At 33.8% G+C, this 24,822-nt stretch overlaps 1 protein-coding gene across 1 annotated transcript in view; it reads left to right on the top strand.

The window, feature by feature from the left end:
• The window catches only part of METTL25 (methyltransferase like 25), a 78,654-nt gene that overhangs the window by 29,223 nt on the left and 24,609 nt on the right, over nucleotides 1-24,822 (top strand). Inside the window, exons 6-9 of the mRNA XM_072973330.1 lie at nucleotides 13,436-13,530; nucleotides 15,313-15,342; nucleotides 18,752-18,825; nucleotides 20,566-20,659. Of these exons, the coding sequence (XP_072829431.1) occupies nucleotides 13,436-13,530; nucleotides 15,313-15,342; nucleotides 18,752-18,825; nucleotides 20,566-20,659 (293 nt within the window). The remainder of the gene's footprint in view (nucleotides 1-13,435; nucleotides 13,531-15,312; nucleotides 15,343-18,751; nucleotides 18,826-20,565; nucleotides 20,660-24,822) is intronic.

The raw sequence follows: 24,822 nt of genomic DNA, 5'->3' as shown, positions 1-24,822 counted from the left end.
AAGGTAGAAATTTAGTGGGAAAAGTGAACTTAAAGATTTATTTATTCTAAAGTATATACCCAATATTTACACAGCCTTTTGTCCATTTTTCCTGAAAGAAATGGGGGGAAAAAGACACTTTAATACAATCACAGTTTTACAGCTTTTAAAATATTAAATGCAAAGTGTTTTCCTGAATCAGCAATAGCACAAAATTCTACATAGGGGACTTTTCATTCTTAGTTCAAGAGCTTCCTGTTCTGTGGGTACAATGGAATGGGTTTTTTTTTTAATAGTTGGCTCAGTTTGGGGTAGGTATAGTCACTTCATGTGTCTTTCAATTCAGAGGTACTGTCTTACAGTGTAAGAGCTTTCATTTCAGCTGCCTGCTTCCTTCTTTCACTTTATCATCATCCCCCCCCCCAAATGCCTTCCTTTCCTAAGAGGCTCCCCCTCCTCTTTAGGTGGCACCTTCTTAAGACTGCCATTGCAGCCATTGCTCTGTATCATCAGGTCTCAGACCTACTGTCTGCATTTCTCACCATGAGTGGGATCCTCTCTTTTAGCAGTATACTTTGTTCTCCATCACACACATTTTTCCACACCTGCCTCTCCCTCTGGAGTGAACCCCTGAGCTGGTTCTTCTGCTTTGGGATGTTTATTTCCTAACTTACATTTAAATGAAGATTTGTAATGTAAAGTGTGGCTTATGAATAATTTTTTAATTCTTTGTCTGGCTTTTGTTGAATATGTAAATAAATTCAGATTTAAGGGGCCAGCAATATTTTTTTGCAACCAGAAATGTCATTGGTACATTTTTTATCTAATGTCTGGTTCTTCAGTTTTGTACTTAAAGGGGTTAGCAGAAGCTGCTTACCAGGGTATGAAAAATTTAAGAGAGTGACCATCTGCTCCTTTGTCAGTCCATTTTATATCAGTCTTTAGGCACCTGTTTTAACAGATTATTGTATTAAACTGTTTACAACTTTTACTGACCATGTATTCAAACTGAAACAAAAAATTCCTTTGACTAAGGCATGTTCAGTAGAGAGGCCTTTACAGAATCTGAAGGAAGAAGGAAGATTAGTGCATCCACATCTTCAGCCTCTTCCACTTTGTTTCTGCCATGGGAAGATTTGATAGATTTATAAGTATTTAAAATACAGACACTTGTTTTTATTCACTTTTGTATCTTCAGAACTAAGCACATTGCATCAAACATGGTTCATGTAGATCGTTGTTTGTACAGGGTTTGTTGAGTAGATAATTGAGTAGCAGTTACCTTTGTTCACGACATTGATAGGATGTTTTTGGCCCCAGGACTCCGACAGAAAGGATTGGAAAGGTTTGTTACAACAGTGACTGGCAGCTACAGACTCTGATTTTGCTTCTAAATTCATGGAAAGTCCTTCCTGTCAAAAATATCTTAACCATTGAGAATCATTGAGATTATCTGGTAAACAATACTAGACTTAAGTGGGGAAAGCTAATAGTAATAACTTAGTGTTATTTGATTTCCTCATAAATGCCTGAAAAGAACAGAGAGCTGGGAGCTTTGCTTTTTAGGAAAGCAAAGAATAAGCAGGACTGAGTGATACGGTGACATAGATGGAGATGTATGTAACGTGAGCACCTTCCAGTGCTTTGGAAGTCAGGGAAAGAGTTGGAAAGTCAAAAGAGAGGAGGAAAATGTAGAAAAATAAGTCATAGGAATAAGAAAAGCAACATTGGTTCACGTTGCAGTTTTGCCCAGCTTTGGACTCTGCATTTTCTCATCTCAAAAACTGGGTGGCAGTGGTCACTTCTCTCTTTCCCACACTCCTATCTTCATTTTTCTTGCCTTATCTTGGCTATAGTGAAAGAAAGAAGATACGGACCATCTCCTGCAATTTTTATAGCAGTGTTTCTCAACACTGGCTGCCCAACTGGATCAAATATGACACTTTCAGTATCTAGATGCCTGGGACCTGCTTCTGACCTTCTGGATTACAGTCTCTAAGAATGACACTTGAATATAAATATTTTTAAGAAGCTCTATAGGTAATTCTAATGAATAGCATCATTGAAAACAAGGACTTATTATGGCTCCTAAAAAAGATGTACAGCATTCTAGAAGATGTTTTTTAGAAATACATTCAATGTTACTTGTAGTTATTCTAACTTCTCCCATGCAGAGACTTAGGTGGACTCTACTCACGTGCCAGCTTGCAGATCCAAACCAGAGGCTGAATCCAAAAGGGTCCAGAAGGGTATATCACAGTTCAGAGTGCAGACAGAGTCATTAACCACGCCCTCCCTACCCCCACCAAAAAAAGTCCTTGAAGTATAGAGCTCAGAGTGAAAACCTGGGAAATCAAACATACAGGGCAAACTGGGTCATAAATACACAATAAAGTTAAGGGTTAGAAATCAGAAAAAATCAAGGGAAAAAAATCTAGGCAAAGAAAGTCCAAAATATGAGTACCACTAAAATTTTGATAGCTTAATTTTACTGATGAGCAGGTGTGTGTGTGTGTGTGTGTGTCTGTCTGTCTGTCTGTGAAGGCAAACAACAGCACACAATTTGGTTTTGGCTGTTGAGCAGTGACTGTTTGGAAGAGTAGAGATGTGGTCTTGTTTTATACATACAACATATACTATATAGTCTTAGTATTCCTTACTAAAATAGAAATTCACCACTCTACAGTTTAATCATTATATTACAGTAACTAACTTCTAGGGCAAGGGGTTTACATGCACAGGGCTAGCGTATTTCCAGTCATATATCTAGGACTTGATTCCGTGAAGTTATATCTCTGAATAATCAAGTATGTCGTGTGTCTCTCCCTTCATATCTTACATGCCTCCCCCTAACCCTTAGTTTGTTTGCACAGCTGTTTTGTAGTTTGAATTGAGGGCAGCGTTGCCCTTTGGGATATAAATTTGAGTTATTAATAGTCCAACAAAGTATAGGAGAGTCTGGTATGTACACTGCTTCTTTTTGTGATCATATGTACTATGTAAACTATATGTGTTATACATGAATGTGTTTGCCTAGTACACTGTGGTAGACCATAGAGGTGGTCTGTCATGAACGTCAGTTTTCAAAAATACCTCAGAACTCTCTGAGCAGTTATGAATACCGAAGTCCTACTTTAAAAACTGCTTTTAAATATTTATACATCATGAGCCAGTAGTTCCTAGGAGAACAAGAAATACCAGAAACAGTTTTACTGCTGTGCTTTATAGAATATAAAGCTTGTTTTCTCAATCTTGACTTGTTTTGGTGTTTTGTCTCAATATTGATTATTATTATCATAATTAATTTGAAATACTGATATTATTTCTTCATCTAGAATTTGGAGAGAGAACTTCTTTTGGCCACTTTTCCCATAAAGGTAGAAAGATGCTAAGGTTACCTATCCATTACTTACCCAGATCCACACATCTCCTTTTCCTTGCTAACTGAGCTATGATTTTCTTCAAGCTTCAGTTATTAGGGAGATTGAGCCCTGCTATAGCCTTAGAAATTTTTGACGCTCAATCTAAATTAGTTTTGGTAATTCCATTTGTTTAGGAATAACTGTGAGACACATTTCTTAACCAGTGAGGCATGAGGAACATATCTTCTAGGGGGTTCCCTAGGAATTTTTTTTTTTTAACACAAGACAGAAGCGTTGTGCCTTTTTTTTTTTTTTGCTGCCTCTGGCCTTGGTCATCGCTAGGTTTTGGTTCACCCTAATGTAGCTGCCTGCTATGTATTCTGTCAGAAAATGGCATTAGTGCTGTAACTGAGTCATTCAGGCCCAGGCTGAGGGATGAAAGGTAGTTTACTTTTCCTGTAAGTTTATATGAGTTGGCATCTGTTATCAAAGGGTCTTACTGGAAAATTTGACCACATGCAGCAAGAGTTCTCATTAGGTGCAAAACTACCCATGTTGGTTAATAAATGCTAATTTTTAATGAGCATTTACTGTAAGTGAAGCACTATTTCAAATACTTTACTTTTATTAATTCCTTTGTTCCCCATAATACTCTTGTAAGGTAATACAGTCATTCCTCAGTATCCACCAGAGGTTGATTTCAGGATCCTTGTGGATAACAAAATTCAGGGATGCTCAAGTTCCTTATATAAAATGGCATAGTATTTGTATATAAGCTACTCACATCCTCCTGTGTAGTTTATCTCTAGATTACTTATAATACCTAATACAATGAAAATAATATGTAAATAGTTGCCTGGTACACAGCAAATTCAAGTTTTGCTTTTAGAACTTTATGAATTTTTTCTGCCCCAAAATTTTGATCCATGATTGGTTGAATCCTGTAAATGTAGAACCCCTGGATATGGAGGGCCAACTGTACTGTTATCATTGTGTTCATTTTTAGATGAGAAAACTGAATCCCAGAGGTTAAGTAACCTGCCTAAGATCACACAGTTAATAAGTGGAGGAATTATTTAGCCTAGTCATTCTGGCTGTAGAGTCACACTGTTAAAACTCAGAGGCTGGCATAGAGGAATAGGATTTGGCCTCCTGGGGAGATTCTGTTTAAATTTTAAATCATCAAGGCTACAACCCAATGTGTTAGTGTTCTGGAATGGGTACTGATTTTATTAGAGGACTAGAGTCTAAACCAGAACCTAAGACACAAGCAGAGGCAGAGTATGTGGGAATAAAATGGGTGAGCAAGGAAAGCTACCCCTCAGGGGAGTACACAAATACTAGTTCTTCCTGAGTATAGAGTAGAGGCCAAATGCAGAACTGAACACTAGTTCTAGCCCTCATCTGTTTTTAAGAATAGTGCTCCTTAAATACGAAAAAAGCTTGGTTACTTTGAGTTTAGGAACTGAGTAGGGACATTGATTTGACAGAGACAGTTTGGGGACTGGTAAGTCTGTCCTTGGTAACACTGGGTTAAGACAGTTTCCTAATCCCTGCCTCCCTCTCTTCAGTTTTGTCCTCTAACTTGTTCACAGTCGAATAGAGTGACCTGGTGCTGCTTTCCTTCTCTGGAATGTGGTCAGGGTGAGGTGTCTCTGAGTGTCTCAGCTCATGTGGAAGGGATTACATTTTGTCTTAAGGAGCAGCACTATCCTTAAAGGTCTCTATTTTGTGTTAAGGTTTAATAAGTGTAAGTACTCATTATAAGAAAAATCTGGCATCTCCTACATTTTATAAGCTTATCTTTTTATGTAGATTTCAGCTACTTCATTTACTAGGATTAAGATTTTATTAAACTGGCATGACTTTAATTGTTGCAACCTATTTTAATTTCTCCATTTTTCCCTTTATTACCTGTACTGCATAATTAACTTCTTATTTTTTTCTAATCATTTTCTATTTGTGTGGGCCACGTGGGCCCTGAGGGAAAGGAGACTGAGAAGGCTTCAGGATGAATTTTATCTGTAATGTAGAGGCAGGGACTTCTGAAGAGCCACATCTTAGAAAGGAGGATAGTAGTTAACCATACCTATGTCAGTTTTAAATACTCTTAGCTGCAAATACTATGAAGTTCACTTAACAGTGGCCTAAGCAATAAAGCCATTATCTCATATAACCAGCAGTCAGGAGGGTCGGTTCACAGGCTGGGTGACATCAGGGTTCTGGGTTCACAGTTAGACATCCCTCTTGGGGCTATAAGGTGATTGCTGCAGTTGTAAGCATCATGTCTTCATGAGAGGTGAGCATGAGTTAGAGACTTTCTTCTCAAGCGTTTCTCTCCTTTTGTCAAGGAGGGAAAAATCTGTCCAGCAATTCTTAGCAGAATTACCTTATGTCTCATTGTCTAGACATGGTTCACAGATACCTTCTGGCTGCAAGGGAGCCTGACAAAGTGAATATTTGACTTTCCAGCATCTGTTGTGGGGCAGGCGAAGTAGACAGGGGTTAAAAATGGCTGTTGGAAAGCTTCTAACGGCATCTACAAAAACATCCGTTTTCTTCCCCTCCCCTCCCCAGGCCAGCAGCCCTTTCCTTCTTTCTTTCCTGTCTCCCTTCTCTTGAGTCCCAATTTCGGGAGTTGAGAGGAGTAACTCTCAAAAAGAGGACTGAGCTCTCAGTCACAGTCCACTAAAGTAATTTCATGACCCATTAATGGATTGTAGCCAGTGGTGTGACAGTAGATATTTAAATGGTTTGCTCTGTCCCTGAATACATAGCATTTCCTGATTTCCTTGGTGTACCCCCAGCTTGGCCAGTTTCAGGCTCTCCACCTGATGTCACTGAATGCTGAGCTGGGGAGGGATGGCACAATCAGCTCTCTTGGGAGCCAACTTCACTACACCACTGACTTTAGCCCATAGTTTGAAATAAATATAAATTTATGTTTGTTATAACTAAGTGAATTTGCTCATTTAAGCTGCAAATCAACTTATCTGTAAAGCATCCCAGACAGTATCTGGTATATAGCAGATGCTGAATATGTATTTGTTAAAAGAATGAGTTGCTTTATTTTGACAAATACAAAGGGATATTTATGTCTTTTCTGAGTTTATTTCTTTTTTAGTTGTCAAATTTTTCACAAAAGGACTTAAGCTTTTCAACTGAATCTCACAGGGATTTTTCAGATTCATAAACTTCTAAGTTTAAGAGCGAATATTTTACTTCATTTATATATCATGGTGCCTGCTACATCACATGTTCATTACTTAATTTTTTGAAAAGAATTTTAGCATAAAAATTGAGAAAATAAAAACAAATTATTATTAAAAATACATTATAAGTGATTAATTATATTTCAGAATAATTCTTTAAAGAAAAGAAAGTTTTAAAAACAAATAGTTTATAAATAATTGATAATATTTCAAATTAATTATTTTCAATGAACTTTCTTTTAGCCTTTCTATAAATCATTAATATTTAATCTAGAACCTGGATCTGGATATTGGGGCATGGAAATATTTTAGAAAGTTCTACGTATTTAAATCCAACCTGAAATTAAATTTCTCTCTGAAATTATGAGAACATAAGAGCTGATTTAGTAACAACGATTTTGAGCTTTGAGAATATCAATGAACACTTACTCAGCATTGAATGTGGTGAGATATAGGAGACACTCAAGGAACTGTGTACCCACTAACTGTCCACTTTGCAAGAGACCAGGGATTTCTAGGAAGACAATATAAAGAAATTTACAACCCAACAGGAAGACAGATAACAAAAGACAGTTGGAATACAGTGTGATAGGTTCTATATTAGAGTTATGTATGTTATATTGGATACACAGACAGTGAGATATAAATGCCCAAGGAAGTCCACAAGTACCCTGTAAAGGAGGAGATGCTTTGACTGACTCAAGTTTTACTTCTATCCCTGCAGTGCTGTGGACTCAGATAAATCAGTTAGCCTTTGTGGATCATTTGCCAATTAGTAAAAAGAGAAGTGTTCAATTAAATGATCTTGGAGGTCTCTTATGACTCCAATAATATACTTCTATGACTTGAATGAAACTTTCCAAAACATGCCTTTTATTTAAACTGACCCTCACCTTTATTTATCACAACATTTAGGTTTAATTTACCTTTTTTTCTTAATAATATTGGGTTTGAATAAACAAATACTCTGCTTTCCTGCTATGATTCTGCATTTGACTGATAAAATGGTATTTTTGAAGATTATACTTTTAAATATATGTCAGTGTAATAATGGCCATAAGTGTTGCTTTTCACAGTTTTATGTTAAGTAAAATTATCTAACAATAATTCCTAGTTAAATGCATATTTAAATTTTTATTTTCTTAACTATCAATAGTAACTTTATTAGCTTGTTCAGAAATTCAATCAGTAATTATCCGGAGCTACCTCAGCTTGATATAGATACTGCTCTTGTAATCCTAGAGCAGACAAGTAGACTCTACTGTCAACCTTGTAGATTCAGCTGTTTAGAAGCTTTTGTTACAATATCACATTATTTCTCGCTGTTCATTTGGGCTTATGTCTCAGGAAAATTCTTGCCAATTAATATGGAATGAATGCAGAGATTTCTAGATGTACTTGGCAGTCTGTGCAGTTACCTCACACAGACAGCTGTGTCTGGTCTTCAGTCAGTTGTGCATTTTCTAGAGTATTGGCACTGATTCTTACTTTTGCCATAGGGTATCTGCTTGCTGCCTAGAAGTAGTTAGACATGGAGTTTTAATACATTTCCCCTTTCTTTAATGGTTTTCGTGACTAATAGAAAGTGGTTTTAGAAGCTCATGTAGATTATACTCAGCGTAAAACAAGTTCTCCCTGTGTTCATGTTAAATAAGGAAGTCACGAATGTAATTAAACCTAAAATAAAAAATTAATATATCCACTTAAAAGAAGTAGTAAAGAGAAATATTATATGCTCCAAATATAAAGTTATATGAAATCAAAGCTGATAGAAAATTTTATTGGAAAGTTTACAAACAAACAGGCTTTAAAAAAGAAACTAGTTTACATTTTACTAGTTTTTTATACAAATGTGGATTTGTATACTTTACAGCAAATTATCTTGAAAATTATGTTGCTATAAATATTGTATTCTCACATTTCTTTTTCCCCATGGTAAATACATTATAAGCAAATTATCTAAGTTATCTTCACCATCAGCCTGGCAAAAGGAGCAAAATTTTCATAGGAATGAAGTTGCAACATGCTTTATAATATTAGTGTAAAGATTGTCTCATTGACTTAATGTTTCAGATATTCCATGTGTCTCAGTTGTAAACTCTTTTATCAAGACTCCAGTCTTGACTATAAAGGGTGGATCGAGAGCCGCAGAGAAAATTTGTCATGCACAGTGAGGAGCACCACTGGGGAGCTGCTGTCACAGTGTTTGCCAGACCAACGCAGTGTTTTTCTCTCAGTACCTGAACTTGCTATTCTTATAGTCATGCATAAAAATACCAAGACAGTAGTATCCAGACTGATTCATTCAGAAACAGTGTTTGAATGTAGGTACAATTCTATTAAAGCAATATATGCATTTGTAACTGGGTTTTTCTTTTCTTTTCTATATATACTGTAGTTTATATATTCCCTTGAGATTATACTTCCAGCTTCACTTTTAACCAAAGGGTAAGTGAAATATTAATACATTGGTTACATAATGGAGCCACAAGTAGAGATGAGAAGCAGAAAAAAAATGATATAAATAGGGCTATGCCTGGTGTTGTCTAGAGAGAAACAAATGAGAAATAATAAGTTACTCTTTTACCTTTGGCTAACCAGCTATGCTCCTTTAGAGTATTCTCTGAAGCAAAAGACCATGCATGGGATATATATCTCAGTGACTTTAATTGAGGATACTTTCTGGTGAAGGCAGAGAGGATCAGTATGTTCCCTCATATTATAGAATCAGTTAATTTATGTGAACATGTGATTATCCTGCTGTGATTTTCTTTAAAAGTCTTGAATTCTAGGATCTCTCTGTACCTGCTTTACAACTTGAATCTTTATTGAGAACTACACATAAATTTTATATTTTTAAATTACCAAATTTTTATACCGATATTTATTCCAATCATTTTAAGAGAGTAGATCAATTTTTAGAATTGGCCTACTTTTAAATTATCTAGTTATTCCTCTTCTCGTTGTACTGTTTTGGATTCTTCAGTTTATTATATTCTTTAGTTTATTTATATTCATTATTACTGCTGAAGAGTGTCAATGAAAAATCAATCAGTCTATCCAAGAAAGAAATGGAAAATTTTATTCGAGCCAGGACACTTTTATTGATTATAACCCAGGAAGAGCATCTCAGAGAGCTCCAACAACTCTTCCGCCCATTAGAAGTCAAAGCACAGTAATGTAACTTTTTTGAGATGGGGCTGTACATTAAGTGACATATTATGGGCAGTTTACACAATCCAGATCTATGGGTAATCTGGCCCCTTACAAGATCAAAAAAGAATGTTATCTTTTAAGGAGTTATCTTGTTGATGCTAGGAAAATGTTACTCTTTATGGTTGAGCAGGTATTTCTGCTGATGGAATGGAAGCCAGGACATTTAGTGTGAACAGTACTACACGGTGAACAATGCCAGATGGGAAAGTCAAGCAATAAGGCTTCTGTTTCATATTTTGCTAGAGCTCTTTATCATGTGTCTACTGTGGAAGGCACAGGCCATCTTTCAGGAAAGGAGATAATTAATATTAAAGTGCTTATTTAATATCAACAATTTAGAACCATTTTAAAATTTGAAGATGGAATATTTTATTTATCCAGAGATCTGGTAAGAGAATTGAAATGCTGATCACATCAACCATTTAATAAGTTTAGGTAGAAAAGTTTGACTCTTTCTTTTGGGATTAAAGTGTACATTACAATGCAAATTCATATGAAAATTGCAAAACGTTTTATACTTAAGAAGAATGATTTTTAAGTTATCTCATTTTCTTAATAATGTTTGTATCATAATAAACATTGTTGACCAAATTCAGTAAAAGCTGATTTTGATGATTTGTGTGTCAGATGGGTTTTAGAATCAGATTTTTAAAATCCATTAAAAAACCTGTTGGGATTTTAATTGACATGCATTAAACTTAAAGATAATTATGGGGAGAAATTATGTCTTTATGATATGTTTTTCCTCTTTGTAACATAAATTATCTCTTTATTTATTTGGTTGTTGTTTGAGGTATTTATGTTAATCTTGCCCAGTTTTAGTTTGATTTATTCCTAGTAATTTTGGGATTTTTTTTCCCCTTCATATAAGAAATATTTATTGGGTACCTGACACATGCTAGTCGCTATTCTAGGGCACAGGGATACATGATTGACCGAAACAAAGCCCCTGTCCTCACTAGACTTACATTCTTATAAGAAGGCATCAAGTAATAAAAAAGTAAATAAATAGATATATAACGTCAGGTTATAAGCAGGAGAAAAACTGAACAGGGGAGGAATGTGAAGATAAAAATAAAACTTTTCAAAAATCACTTACTTTATGTATATATTTTCCTATCTTTTTTGCCTGTCTTTCAATAACGGTCATTGTGGTTTTAAATAAGATATTCTAAAACCCTCTATATATGAAGGTGTAATATAAGTTGAGATTATTAACTCAGGTGATAAAAATTTGTGTCTCTATGGCATAATAACTGTTTATTTTTCCTAGATAAAATTGTATATCATGTTTCATTTATGGCTAAATAAATTTTTAAAGCATATATTTTCAAAATAGAATGAGGACATGTTGATTCAATACGACATAGTTCTATAGTAGGCACTGAGGATGTAAGGTAAGTGAGGTACTCTCTGTCCCCTTAGGGAGCTCATGATCTAGTGAGGAATTCAGAAGCAGTTACACAGAACTTTCATGCATGTCTGAGAATGATATATTCATGACCTATAGATCTTAACCAACCATGAATATGAATTATTGAAAAAAAGAATGAAAGAAGCAATGAGTGATGGATGTATAAACCAAATGCTATTAAGGCTAAAAGAGAGAATAATTTTTAATAACTGAGGGATAAAGGAAAGCTTTCTGAAAAAGATGACATTTGATCCTCATTCAAAAAGATAAATGAGTTAGGGAAGGACACTTTGAAAACTTTGTGGACAAGAGGCAAAGAGGCAGAAACTGTTTGTTCTGAGTAAGGCAAGTCCACATGGATATATGGCAGAGACTAAGTTGGGCGTGAGGGTGAAAATATGAAAAATGAACAATAAAAATAAATAATAAACTTTTCTTAAAAATAAGAAAGCATGACTGAAGAAACAAATTAGGACCGGATTATGACAGCCATGAGTGCTGTACTGAGACCTGAGTATTATTTAGTGGAAGACAAAGTATACTTTGTTCCATGAAAAATATTTTTGAGTGTTTAATGCAAAAGAGTTGCATACATTTCACTTACATTTCTGAAAAATAGTATTTTTGGCATAATAGAAGATAGGTTGGCATGGAGCTTGATCAGAGACAGAGAGACTAGTTAGGAAGCAGTTATAAAAGTCCAAAAGCTAACATACTTTAGATAAGAACAGTCAGAGGCAACAGCAGTTTACCAGGACTGCAGGCTCCCTGATTCCCGTGCAGTTTTAGGTGAACTTGTTTATGTAGCCTGGTGGTTAAGAACATGGCCTCTGGAGTCAGACTGCCTGGGCTTAAATTCCAGCTCAGCCATGTGAGGGATTTGCAACTTAGGCAGTTTTCTTAACTTCCCTGTGCTCAGTTTCTCTATCTGAAACATGAGAATAATAGTATACAATAGGTATACCATTGCTGTGGGGACTAGTTAATGAATTTAAAGCTGTTAACATTTAAAGCTAGTTAATATATTTAAGGCATTTATAATAGTGCCTAAAATATTAAGTGCTATATAAATACTAGCATTATTATTATTTATATACCTGGGACAAGGTCCATATCCTCCATCTGATTATCAGTAAGATGTTATAAATCTTAATTTAATACCTGAAAGAAATCACTATCACAGGCTTTTATCTGCACAAAATTTAAATTTTCTCTATTTTAATCAAGTCATCTGATCTTTCATAGCACAGAAGTTTATTTAGTGGAATCTACCTCAACGATATTTTCTTTTGAAGCATTTTCTTGTTTTTGAGTTCTGCTTTACTTTTTAACCAAATAGAAAATTTATATTTATATTTATATTTAATTGTCAGAGTTTTGATTAAACTTAAGCTCTTATTTTCCAGGCTTTGATTTAATATTAGAACAGAATTTTCTAATTTTAATAATTCTATATTAAATTTTAATTGTATATTAAAATTAATTAATAAAATTAAATCATAATTTTATAATAGAAAATTAGAATTATTTTCCCTTTTCAAAAACCCTGTGTAAATTAATAGTTGTACTTAAAGGGTTAAAAATCAGCGAATTACATGTGTAAATCTGTAAGTGAGTTGAGCAGAAGGTATGTGTGATTAAGCAATGAATGTTGCTTTTGTTTGTTACTGATACTTGAGCCATAAATGCATCTGAGCCAAATTGAATCACAGTTGAAAATATTACAGCCTGTTAATATAACGAAGAAAGAAAAGCCCACACAGCTGTTCTTTTTCTGAAAAGTGAACATCGTGGGAAAAAAATTGATGCTTCAACATTGTTAGGAATGAAATTAATATTGTTCTATTATAAACTGCCAAATGTCACATTTAATAAATCATTTTATTAGAAAATCAGGTCAGCAGTAAATGTCCAATATCTCATTACCTACCTGCTGTAGTTACACTGAATATGAAAAGTATTTCCATTTTAAATTGCTTTCGCTAAGTCTTTGAGAAATAATTTTGGCAAGTTGGTTGCTATCACACCTGGAGCTTAAATACAAAGCAGCTGTTTTTGAGAAAATACCATTTTCATAATATTAATATGCTTTCAATTAGCATATGAGAATGAACTATTAAACATTACCATTTCCATGTTTAACTACTGTTTGACTTTCTCAGTGACTGATTTGCTTTCTCAATATATTATTTACTTTATCTAAAAAAGGAAGAATTTTATTTAAATAATCCATATTTTTTCCCCATCTGCAGAATATACCCAAGAAAAGTGGGGATTTCCAATGTGCCACTATTTAAAGGAAGAGAGATGGTTCTGTGGTCGTAATGCCAGAATGTCAGCATGTTTGGTACGATTATTACTATTTTTCTTCTAGACTGAGAGTTTTATCCAGATGTTGCAGAATTTATTTATTTATTTTTTTGGCTGTATTAAATGCCAAATTTTTTAGAGCTCATTAATGCTTTTGTGCATTGCAAAGTATGAGGCAAAAATGACTTGCCCTTCCAACATCATTCACTCTATATGCACTGTGGTAACAATTTATAGTCATACTATAATTCTACATTATACTACTTAACTTCTTACATATAATTACTTTAATTATCATATAAAATGTACCAACAGCCACATCTTAAACAAAGAATTACTTTAGTGCTTTATCCACAGCTCTATGGTATGTTTGTGTGTGTTTGTAGCAGATCATTTGGTTTCCTGTTTTTTTATAAAATAGGAAAAATATTATTAAGCTACCTGGGATATGAATTAGCTATTTAGTGCACCTTTATATAAAGCGCCTGATTAAGTTAGTCTCCTTAGATCTAGAACAGTTTAGCCCATGGTCTTCTCCGTTGGTTTAAAAAGGAGCAGGTTCAAGTTAAAGGAGGTGAATGGACTTTTGTCATCATTAATTTAAAATAGAGTTTTTAAAATGGTGTCTTTAATGTCCAACACCAAGATTAATTATGGGTCCATCATTTCTATGCCAGTAACACAGCAATATAAAAAATAGTGTGCCAGTATTCTCGGTCATGTATCTGAGAATTAACTTAGAAATCTACTTATGCACAAACAATGATTCCCTTTTGTAAGTCCTCTTAAATGCTTTTCTGGGAATTTGCCTTGTTCTTTTATTTATTTGTAAATGATACTTGTTTAGGATCTTGTTAGAATGGCAGGTCATTCTTGGAATGACTTTGTTCTCAGATTGCTGGCAGTTTATACACCCTAGGCAAGAAATCGAAATAGTCTTTTGTAGGGAATCTGACTAACCTAAGAGAAAAGACTAAAGATATTGGCGTGAGGGATTTCACAATGAAACAGGACTTTTGTGGTGAGGCCCACAATTAATAGTCTTCACTCATAAGCGCAATGTTTCCAGTTGCATTTATGATACCCACATTTTAATTGTCAGCAGACAGCCAAGAACCACTAGTTGTCTAAGGAAGTCTAACATGGAAGAATAGAGATCAGATAAACAAATAGAAAAGAAGCAACTTGGAGGAAATGGGTACTCTCCAAAATAAAATAAAATAAAATAAGATAAGATAAGATAAAATAAAATAAAATAAAATAAATAAAATCCTTAGAAATAAAGGCATACTATATCCACGAAACAAAAATGCAGACCATACAGACCAAAAATATAAGTAATTTTCTAAACTTTCAACTATAATGTGTTCAATATAATCTTGTTTAATAAAAGATGAAATTATATTTATTAAAAATTGGAAGAAAATAGGTTAAAAATAGTATATAAATACATTTATATGTATATATACACAGTAATAACTTTGGATTTATTTGATTATTTTAGCTACAATAAAAGTGAGCCAAGAATGTATCATTTTGTTTCTTTCGTATTTTCTAATTCCTTCTAAAACTCAAGGAGTATGTAGAGTTGGGGTGTGTATATGACACATACCCATACATCAGTCCTAAATTATACAAGTGGACCAGTTAACATTCCTTAATGATATTAACACTTTTAAGTATATAAACTTATATGTTGTCACTTAATTTATCTTTTTAAATGTCACTTTTATAAGCCCTTATATAGTGTGTTTATAAGTCTTATAAGATAAGACTAAATATATCAGCAGTCTTTGTCTTATTTTTTTCCTCCTTAAAGGCATTGGAACGCGTTGCAGTTGGCCAAGGGGTAAGTAAGAGTGTTTACTCTAATCCAGTTGATGAATGTGATAGTTATTCCCAAAGTACTCTTCATACTTGACCTGCTGATGAACTTAAAACCTGATGTATTTTAATAAATATCACCTCTTCTTGTCACTTCTTCATATTCAAATTTATACATTTTCTGTAAGTTTACTTTTAAAAGGGAAATGAGCTTTCAGGAAAAGTATATTGAACTTTTAGAAAAACTTCCACAGTATACTCCTGTACTGCTGTCTCATTTCTTCATATTACATTAAATAGTCTATAAATATTTCTAAAGAATGTGGTCACTGACTGTAGGCTTTTATGGGCTTAGTTCAAAAAAGATAAACAAGGTATAGCCTTCAATTTATTTTTTAACTATAGTCCAAAACACACATTTTAGTTGGTTGTTTTTTAACTTTTTTCTTTATTGACTTCGTTAGTCATTAGTTGCAACAGCCAAATGGGTTTCCACATATAAACATGTTAAATATATCCCCCAGGTATTCATGTAATTGCCATGTCCTCTACTTTATGATTCCTGAAACGTATTAGGAATTTTAGAGTTTTTTAAATAGAGGTTTAATAAAGTTTTTTTAGAGATTTAAAAAAAGTTTTTATTAGAGTTTTCTTGTTGGACCTAAATTTTAGAAATCTCTCTTTTGCTTCTTTTCAGAGAGCATTAATATGTCAGTTTGAATTTTTAAAAATAGTAGCAACAAGTATCATTTACAGAGTGCTTACTCGGGCCAGACATCACGTTTAGAACTTTGTGTGTGTGTGTATATTTAAGTATCCATTGTTCCGATCTAAAAATGAATAAAAATTGATTTTTTAAAGGCTTTGGAGCATATTGTTTAAGTGTATAGGCTTTAGTCTCAAACTGCTGGATTGTATCCTGTCTTCATTAGTTACTGGTTTAGTGACCTTGGACACGTGTCATGATTTCTCCATAGCTTAATTTCTTTATCTATAAAATACTAATAATGGCAATAGTAATAAAAGTAACAATAATACTTTCCTCCTAGAGTTTTGCAAGGATTCAGTGACTGAAAGATATAAAATGCTTAAAACAGTATCTGTCATATAGTAAATACTCAATAAATGTCAACTGTTATTGCTGTTATACGTGGTTAATAGTTATGATCATGAAAATAATAGTTAAATTTACCACAGTGCTTACCAAAGTACTGTTGAAAGTTTTCTTCATCAGTTAAAGTACCACAAACATAGCCTATGAGATAGGAAGTATACCCCATGATACACATGAGGAAATTAAGTAGTGAACACTGGGATTTGAATCTCTGACTCTGGAGCCCAAGCTTTTAGCTACCATAGTGCAGATCAACTTAATGTTTCCTTAGGGGTCTGAAAGAGGAAAGAGCTGTTATCATAATAATGCCCCAATGCATTTGTGCTCTGTTTTACAATTTCCCAAGTGTTAGCTTATGTTTATGTCTATCTTATGAGTTGGATATTCCCTAAACTTACATAAGAATATGATACACAGCAGTTTAACAGTGAGTTCTAGCTCAGTTAATTTGTTGCAGAGTTCTGATTTCCAGCTTAGTGCTCTCTTCACTAGACCTGTAAAATGCGTGTCTAATAGATATACTTTGAGGCTGTACTCTTTCTACTCCCTCCCATTTAAAATGCATTAAAATGTTAAATTGATCTATCACTTGTGAAGGAAAGAAAGTAAACTCTTGAGTTACGTCTCGTTTATTCCTGGAGTAGTCAGGCACAGGCTGCTTGAGAGATGCTGACTTCCTTCCCACTTACCTCCATCTGTATTTACCAGGATGGATAGTCCTGATTATTCCAGGAGTGTGCATTCGACAGCACTTCATAGCTCTCTTTCCTTTGTCTTAGGAAACAGCTGTAAAGCTCTTATTTACTCAGGGTAACTTGGGAATGATGCTTTATTCTGTTGTGTTTGTATTCCTCTCTGCATTCCATTTTTGTATGTTCTCTTGCTTAAAACACATTTCTTGGTCTTTTTTTTTTGTGGTCTTTCTACAATCAGTACAATATAAATACACATTTATTTCTAAATTTATTTTATGTATTTTTTCTCAAAGACATGGAAAAGGAGAGCTTTATTTTTAGAAGTTTTTTCTCTTCTTTCCTAAATGAAAGTATGTAATAAAAAGATTAACGACACCCCTTCCCTGCCAAAGTGTCAGAGAGGCAAAATAACATCATGGTTTGCGACAGGGACATCAGAGCCAGGCTTTCTCAGTTCAAATAACAATTCGACTATTTTTAGGAGTTTCACATGCATTTCCCATAAAATTAAAGTTCCTATCTATTATAACTAATCAAATAATAAGTTAAGAACTTTGTAGGCCATTTATAATACTAATATTGCACTTCATGTAATAATATATTTCCCAAAATACCTTGAATTTCAATAGAATAATATAGAAGTAAGTGTTAATATATGAAAAGAGACTTCAGCATTTTTGTGAGAGAACTGATAGGATTTTGGGGGACATGGGGGACAGATGGTAAAACAGAGATTTGGGATATTATGGAAAAGAATTACTTAAGATGGAAAGATGTCAAATGAAAAATATATCCCGAGAGGGGAAATTCTGAATGAAATGTTTTGGAGAAATCTTCAGGAAAGGAAGATTTAGAAGTCAGAGATTTTATTTCAAGTCAAGGAGTTGTATTTGCTACAATGAAGCTCTCTTTTCTGTACAGTCCCTTTTTCACCTTCTACTTCTTTGAAACTGTTATGCTTCATTCGAGTCCTTCTCTTCAGCCATTCCTTCCTTCCTTTCAAAAACTTCTGCACCTTCATGGACATTTCCCACCTCTTTTTTTCCCAGGAAGTGGAGCCTTGCCTAGACTTCAGTCTCTGAGCTCATGTCCTCTCCAAAGCCCTTCTTTTCAACTCTGTAGTAGGCAGTGCTGTGTTAGGCCTCAGACCTCTTTTTAGTATGTCCTTACTTGGGGTAGTACCTTCTCTCTCTGGTGTGAATCCCAGGTAATACTGTCTCTAATCCATCACAATTAGGGCAGACCCACATTCTCTTCTTGTTTGCACATATCCTACCTATCTGTTCTCTTGTATAGAGCCGACTTGGCTGGTTGTGAAAACTTATTTCTATGTTTTTATGTTTTATCTGCATTTGGGACATTAGCTAATTTTTCTTTAATTATGCCTTTTCTTCCTCATTCACTACTACTTTTTTTCTAGTTTCTTCTATTTTCTTGCAGAATTACTTTCTCAATGAGAATTAGCCTCAGTACATTTTAATTTAGAAAAATTATAAAATTATCTCCTATGTTTAGCAATAAAGTCAGCTTTGTAACATTCACTTATGGTCTTGACTCTCAGGGATTGATCTGATTTCTGCTTTTGTTTGTTTCTTGTGCTCACGTATCTCTACGTTTTTTTTCAGCTGCCTACTGAGTCCCTTTTCTATCGTGCTGTCCTGCAGGATATCATTAAAGACTGCTACGGCATCACCAAATGGTATGAGAATTTTATTTCAATAAGAATAACAATCCTGTATTGTAAGTGAAAAGTCTTTTAGTTTTCAGGTGAATTTGTTCAGGGTCACTGTTACTGGTAGAAGCAGCTTTGAATTTGAGCATCATCAGGAAATAACAAAGAAATATGCAGCAACTGTACCTTAGGTTAATCGTTATTAAAGTGAAGGCTCTAATGATTCCCTTTTGTCCTGAAAGGTTGTTGTAATGATAAAGTGATATATATAAAATGCACTTTAGAATTTAAGAAGTACTGAAATATATATATAAGTAACTCAGTAAATATAATCTTTTAATATGAGCAGGAGTTATATTTAAAATATTTCATAACCACTTAGCTAATTAGATCAGGTATCAATCCTAAATAGCCGTTGTGGCCATTCATGTCTCTACTGGTGGAACAGTAGCCCTGCGTATGTTTTGTTTTGTTTCTGTTTTACCCAGATAGTGACTTCTTATACAGAGAGGCAAGGGGTGGCAGAATTTTTCGTAATATTGGTTCAGCAGCTCCTGTACTCAAGCATCCATTGAAAATCCCTTCAAGTTTCATGAATGTCTTCTTACTAATTGTAATTTTAGGATTCTGATAGCCATTTGGTTGTAATAGGATTACTCTTCAAATTAATATAGGGCGATTTTCAAATTCTCAAAAATGAGTCCACACTTAATAACAGAGATAGGAGCTATTTTCAGATACGGTATAATTTCTTTGTAAGAAAAAATAATCCATTTTTAATGAAAGAAATTATGACATACAAATATCTCTATATATAGGGGTGGTTTCAGTTGTCATTTCTATGTAGGTAACTCCCAAATTTGTATCCCAGTCTGCATGCTTTTTAGATATTAATATATTTATATATTAATCTTTACAATGTCTAAAAGTGAATTTCTCAGTTTCCCAAAAACTATCTTCCTTTTCTGAGGTCACCCCAAGATGGTAACCTTGTGCAAATTCATATCCCCTCAAGTATTCCTTTAAGACCTGGAATCTTTTCATTAATATGTTTGTTGTTCTCTTAATGACCATTTAAAATCATCTACATACAGTCTTTTCTGAACCTTTCTTTTCAGATCTCTCCAACCCTCCACATTCTTGTCTGCCTGTATTACTCAGTAGATATTGTTTATGTTAAAACTTACTTCATTCTTGAGCCTCATTGACCTTTCAGCCACATTTGACCGTGTTGATCATTGTTTTTTTCCCAACCTCTCTTCCTCATTGTCTTCCATTACACTGCATTTCTCTTAAGTTTCTTTTTCCTACTCTGAACACTCATCTGCCTTTTTTAAGTGTTTTTCTTCTTACTCATCCCTTTGGCATATCTTGACATTATCTAGTGTTTTAAACTCAGCTGCTGTCTCTTTACATTTCCTCTTTCTTTCAGTAAAATTAAAATGTGTTTTGTAGCACAGTAGAAACTTTTGAAAGACCTAGTGTTCCCATTAAAAATGCAGCTTTTTAAATTTTATAAGTTTACAACTTCTCTCTCATAGTATTGTCTTCCACTGTTGTATGTTAAAGGAATTCTCAAAAGCAGATCTTGAATATTTTTATAATATATAAGTTAAAACTGTTCACAAAAATATTACTACATTTTTCTCACAAGTGGAGCTTGTGTCATGTACACAGAAGGTATTTAAAAACATTTTATGATTGAATTTTAAATGATCTATGATTTAAATTGGAAAAACTAAAAAGTGATTCAGGTTTTTTTTGCAGTGATCGGCATGTTGGTAAAATTTACGCCAAATCCTCTTCCTTTCTGGATTATGTCAAAAAGTCTCTAAAGAAGCTTGGATTAGATGAGTCCAAGGTTGGTATATGATTACCCATTGCTTTATAAGAAACAAGAGGACTTCTGTGGGATTTTGAATTGAGATAATACAAAAGTTATTTGCCTTGCACTTTTCTCTTATTTGTGAAACCGAACTCCAGTCACCTTTACTCCAATTCACCTTTCCTGTCAGTATGGATGGTTTGCTGTCATTTACCTCCAGAGTGATTCCTATTTTAGGTTTTTCAGGTAAAAATTGTACCAATTCTTAAGTCAAAATAGACTTGAGAAAATGAAATAACAGAACAAATGGGAATTTTAAGTAGAACAGGAGATAAGGTTTTAAACTGCATTTATTTAAAGATTGTATAACTAATTAAAATGAAAAATCTTCAATTCAAAAAGCCTTTGAATGGGAAAATCCTGGGAAGTGATAACATAATAGGAGGCCCAAGCTAATAATTGAGAACATATTGTTGAAGACAAAAAGGTAAACTGATGGACTAGTGGTAATAAATATTCTAACATTGAGAAAAAAAGCAACTCTTGACATGATTCAGATGAGTTGTTAGCTAAAATATTAAGTTGAACCTAGATCACTTTGGTATTTTGAATTGATTATAAATTGAAATAAAGAATAAAATAGGTGGTTAAAGGAATGAAATATATTTCTTGAAAGAGAAAAGTTACACAGATATGTTTAAGTTATATTGTACCAATTACCCATTTAGTCCCCAGTTGTTTTATTACTTAAAATTTTTATTACTTAAAGCAATTAGACTGGTACTAATCAGTTTCTTCCCCTATAAAATGGCTATTAAAAAGCATTCCTAATTCATATGATTTAAGAACGATTAAATGAGGTAACATACATAAAACTCTAAAAACAATGTTTGTACACAGTAAGTGCTAACTAAATATGCTAGTTTTTATCATTCTGATATTTGTATATGTACTACTTATAATAATGCAATTGATATGACTCCTGTAAATATTTTTATTTAGTCACCAAAACGAAGATCCTTCTAGTCTTGCATAAATAAATACAAATAGACACTGTTATCCTAGTTATTTTATTTGTCTTTAAAAAATATTTTTAATCAGATTTGTTTTCCTTCCAATTAGTCTTAATGAGTATATGTATTTATTTCGTGTCTCAATTCTGTGTCTTACATTTAATATCAAGATCACAAACCTAAGCATAATTTTTACAATTAGAGAGCTAAGTTTTTACTTAAACTAATGATGTGTTTATCCTTTGCCAAAAACTAATAATATATTATCCTTTACCAAAAACCAAATAGTAAAAATCCAGAAAGAATGTTACTTATTTTTCCTGCTGGCTTTCTTTTTCCAGGTTTGTTTCTAATAATAATCATAATAAATGTTTCTTAATATGCTTATTATATTACTGATTCAAATATTAATAATAGCTAATATTTACTAAGCACTTACTATGTGATATAGTTCTTATGCTAAGAACATCATAACATTATCTCATTTACTCTTCACAAAAACACCTGTGATAAATACTATCGTTATTCCTAGTGTAATGATCTAGAAAGAGGGACTCAGAAAAAGGCAAGTCATTTTCCCAGGGTCAGAGAGCATGCAGCTGGTAGAGCTGGAACTTGAACACAGACTCAGCTTACATCAGAACCTCAACTGTTAACCATCACTACATGGAAATGTGAAATTAAAAACAAAAGGAAAAAAGACTAATGTAGATAAGTATCACCATGAAAAATCAGTCTTAAATGATTTTTAAGCTACTTTTACTAGCTAGTAAGGGCAATAACAGTGCCCCACTGATTTTTCTCTTAATACTGTTTACACTCATTAAAAACATATGTCAAATAAAATAGATGAGGAAAAGGAACAAGAAGCCCAAGCTGGCAAGGGAGGAAGGTATAGGACATAATAAGGCATTTAAGAGGTAGTGGGGTGAGAGAAAGCAGATAGGTGAGTACATGGTTTGGGTTTTTTTGTTTGTTTCAATGTTAAGTGAGAGGAATTTAGAGAGTTGTGTCTGTCAGGCCAGAGTGGCTGGAAATAGGATAAGTTATTAAAACCACGGACATACTTCTGATCTAATAACAGAATCCTATTACTTTTCTCCCATATCACGAAGTAGCAGGGCTAAAATGAAAGTTTTGACCACAAGCACAGTAAAAAGAGATCTATGAATAGTTTTATTTAAAAAATGGAATTAATTTTCACATGAGATCCTAATTATTAAAAAGTAACAAAAGCACTTAAATTTAAAATATTAAATATACTGAAATATTTAAAAGATCTTTGACTAAACTCATAATCATTTATTAACAAACTTTTATATATAATTGAAAGTGTGGTGTACACATCGATATATTTCTGATCTCTTAAAGTACATCTCTTCACATTCAAAACTATGCAAGCAAGTGAAGTGAAAATCTCCTAACATGCCCTGACACATTCTTAGTCACAAGAAATCGTGTTAAACATGTGGAAAAACCAAGAACATTCCCAGACAAGTCATCATTCCAAAGCTAGATATATGTGGCTCAGACACAGCTTAAAATATTAGTCCGTAAGTCCTGTAGTCAGTTGTGAAGGACAGCATTGGACATTTCCTCCTAGAGCAGAATTTCTCAAACTCAGCACTAGCACTTAGCTAATTGTTGTGGGGGCCGTCCTGTGCGTTGTAGGATGTTAGCCGCATCCTTGGCCTCTACCCACTAGGTGTCAGCAGTAGCACCCTAGTGAACAATCAAAATGATTACATTTAATTACATTTAAAAATTACATTTTATCATATTTTAAAAGTCTCCAGACATTGTCAAAAATGCCCTGACAGGGAAGGGGGCAAAATCACCCCCAGCTGAAAATCACTGTCTTCGAGCATTTGTCATTTTCAACCTTTACCTTCTGTCCCAAACTTTGATATCTCACCAAATTTCAGAAAACCTCCAAAATTGTCTTTAAAATTTCATGTTTTCTTCATGGTCTGCAGCATTTATTCAAATGAATGAAAAAGTTTATTCAAGCTATTATAAATGAAATAAAGACAATAAAATTGGTGATTTGATGGAAAGGGGGTGCTGTTGGATGGGTAAAGTTGAAAATCACTGAACTAGAACCTTAGTGAAAGTTGATAAAGGATAATTCCAAAAAAATCCTTAGATATTTCTCCAAAACAGGCCAGCAAAAGCAAGACCTTTGAGACTAAAAGTGTTTAGTTATCAGCAAATATTTAATCTGAAGTATCTCCCTTGTGCCAATAGCAGTAAACTCTGAAGCTACAAAGATAATTAAGACATAACCCATGAAAAAAGAAGAAAAGTAATTGTAACATGAACTTACAACAGTAGACACATATATAAGGTACAATGGAGGCATAGGGAAAGGAGTGACTCACTCTGCCTGTGAAGATTTCACCCACAGAACTTTCAAAATCGGAGTCAAGCCTGTCAAACCATACTGCTGCTCCATCAATGGAGTTTATGTAATATTCTAAATTCTTTGCTTTCATTTCAAGAGTCTTCACAGCATCTTCACCAGGAGTAGATCTCAAGAAATCACTTTCTTTGCTCATCCATAAGAAGCAGCTCCACATCTGGGAAAGCTTTTATCATGAGATCGCAGCAATTCCGTCACATCTTTAGACTCTGCTTCTTGTTCTAGTTTTCTTGCTATTTCCACCACGTCTGCAGTTACTTCCTCTGCTGAAGTCTTGAACCCCTCAAAGTATCTGTGAGGCCTGGAATCAGCTTCTTCCAAACTCTTGTTAAGGTTATTTTTGACCTCTTCCCATGAATCATGAACATTCTTAATGACATCTAGAATAGTAAATCTTTTCAAGAATGTTCTCAGTTTACTTTGCCCAGATCCATCAGAGAATTACTATCTGTGGCAACTATAGCTTTATATATATATTTTTTTATAATAAGACCTGAAAGTCGAAATTGCTGCTTGTCCCATGGGCTGCAGAATGGGTGTTGTATTAGCAGCATGAAAACAACACAAATCTTGTTGTATAGCTCCTGAGTTCTTGAGTGACCAGGTGCATTGTCAATGAGCAATAATACTTCAAAAAGAATCTTTTTTTTTCTGAGCCATAGGTCTTAACAGTGGGCTTAAAATACTCAGTAAACCATGTTGTAAACAGATATGCTGTCATCCAGGCTTTTGTTGTTCCATTTGTAGAGCACAGGCAGAGCAGA

The sequence above is a fragment of the Vicugna pacos genome, chromosome 12 (genome assembly GCF_048564905.1).
Source record: "Vicugna pacos chromosome 12, VicPac4, whole genome shotgun sequence".
In the NCBI taxonomy this organism is placed as follows: domain Eukaryota; kingdom Metazoa; phylum Chordata; class Mammalia; order Artiodactyla; family Camelidae; genus Vicugna; species Vicugna pacos.
The sequence above is the reverse complement of the archived record's forward strand: the minus strand, read 5'-3'. Positions and strand labels throughout refer to the sequence as shown.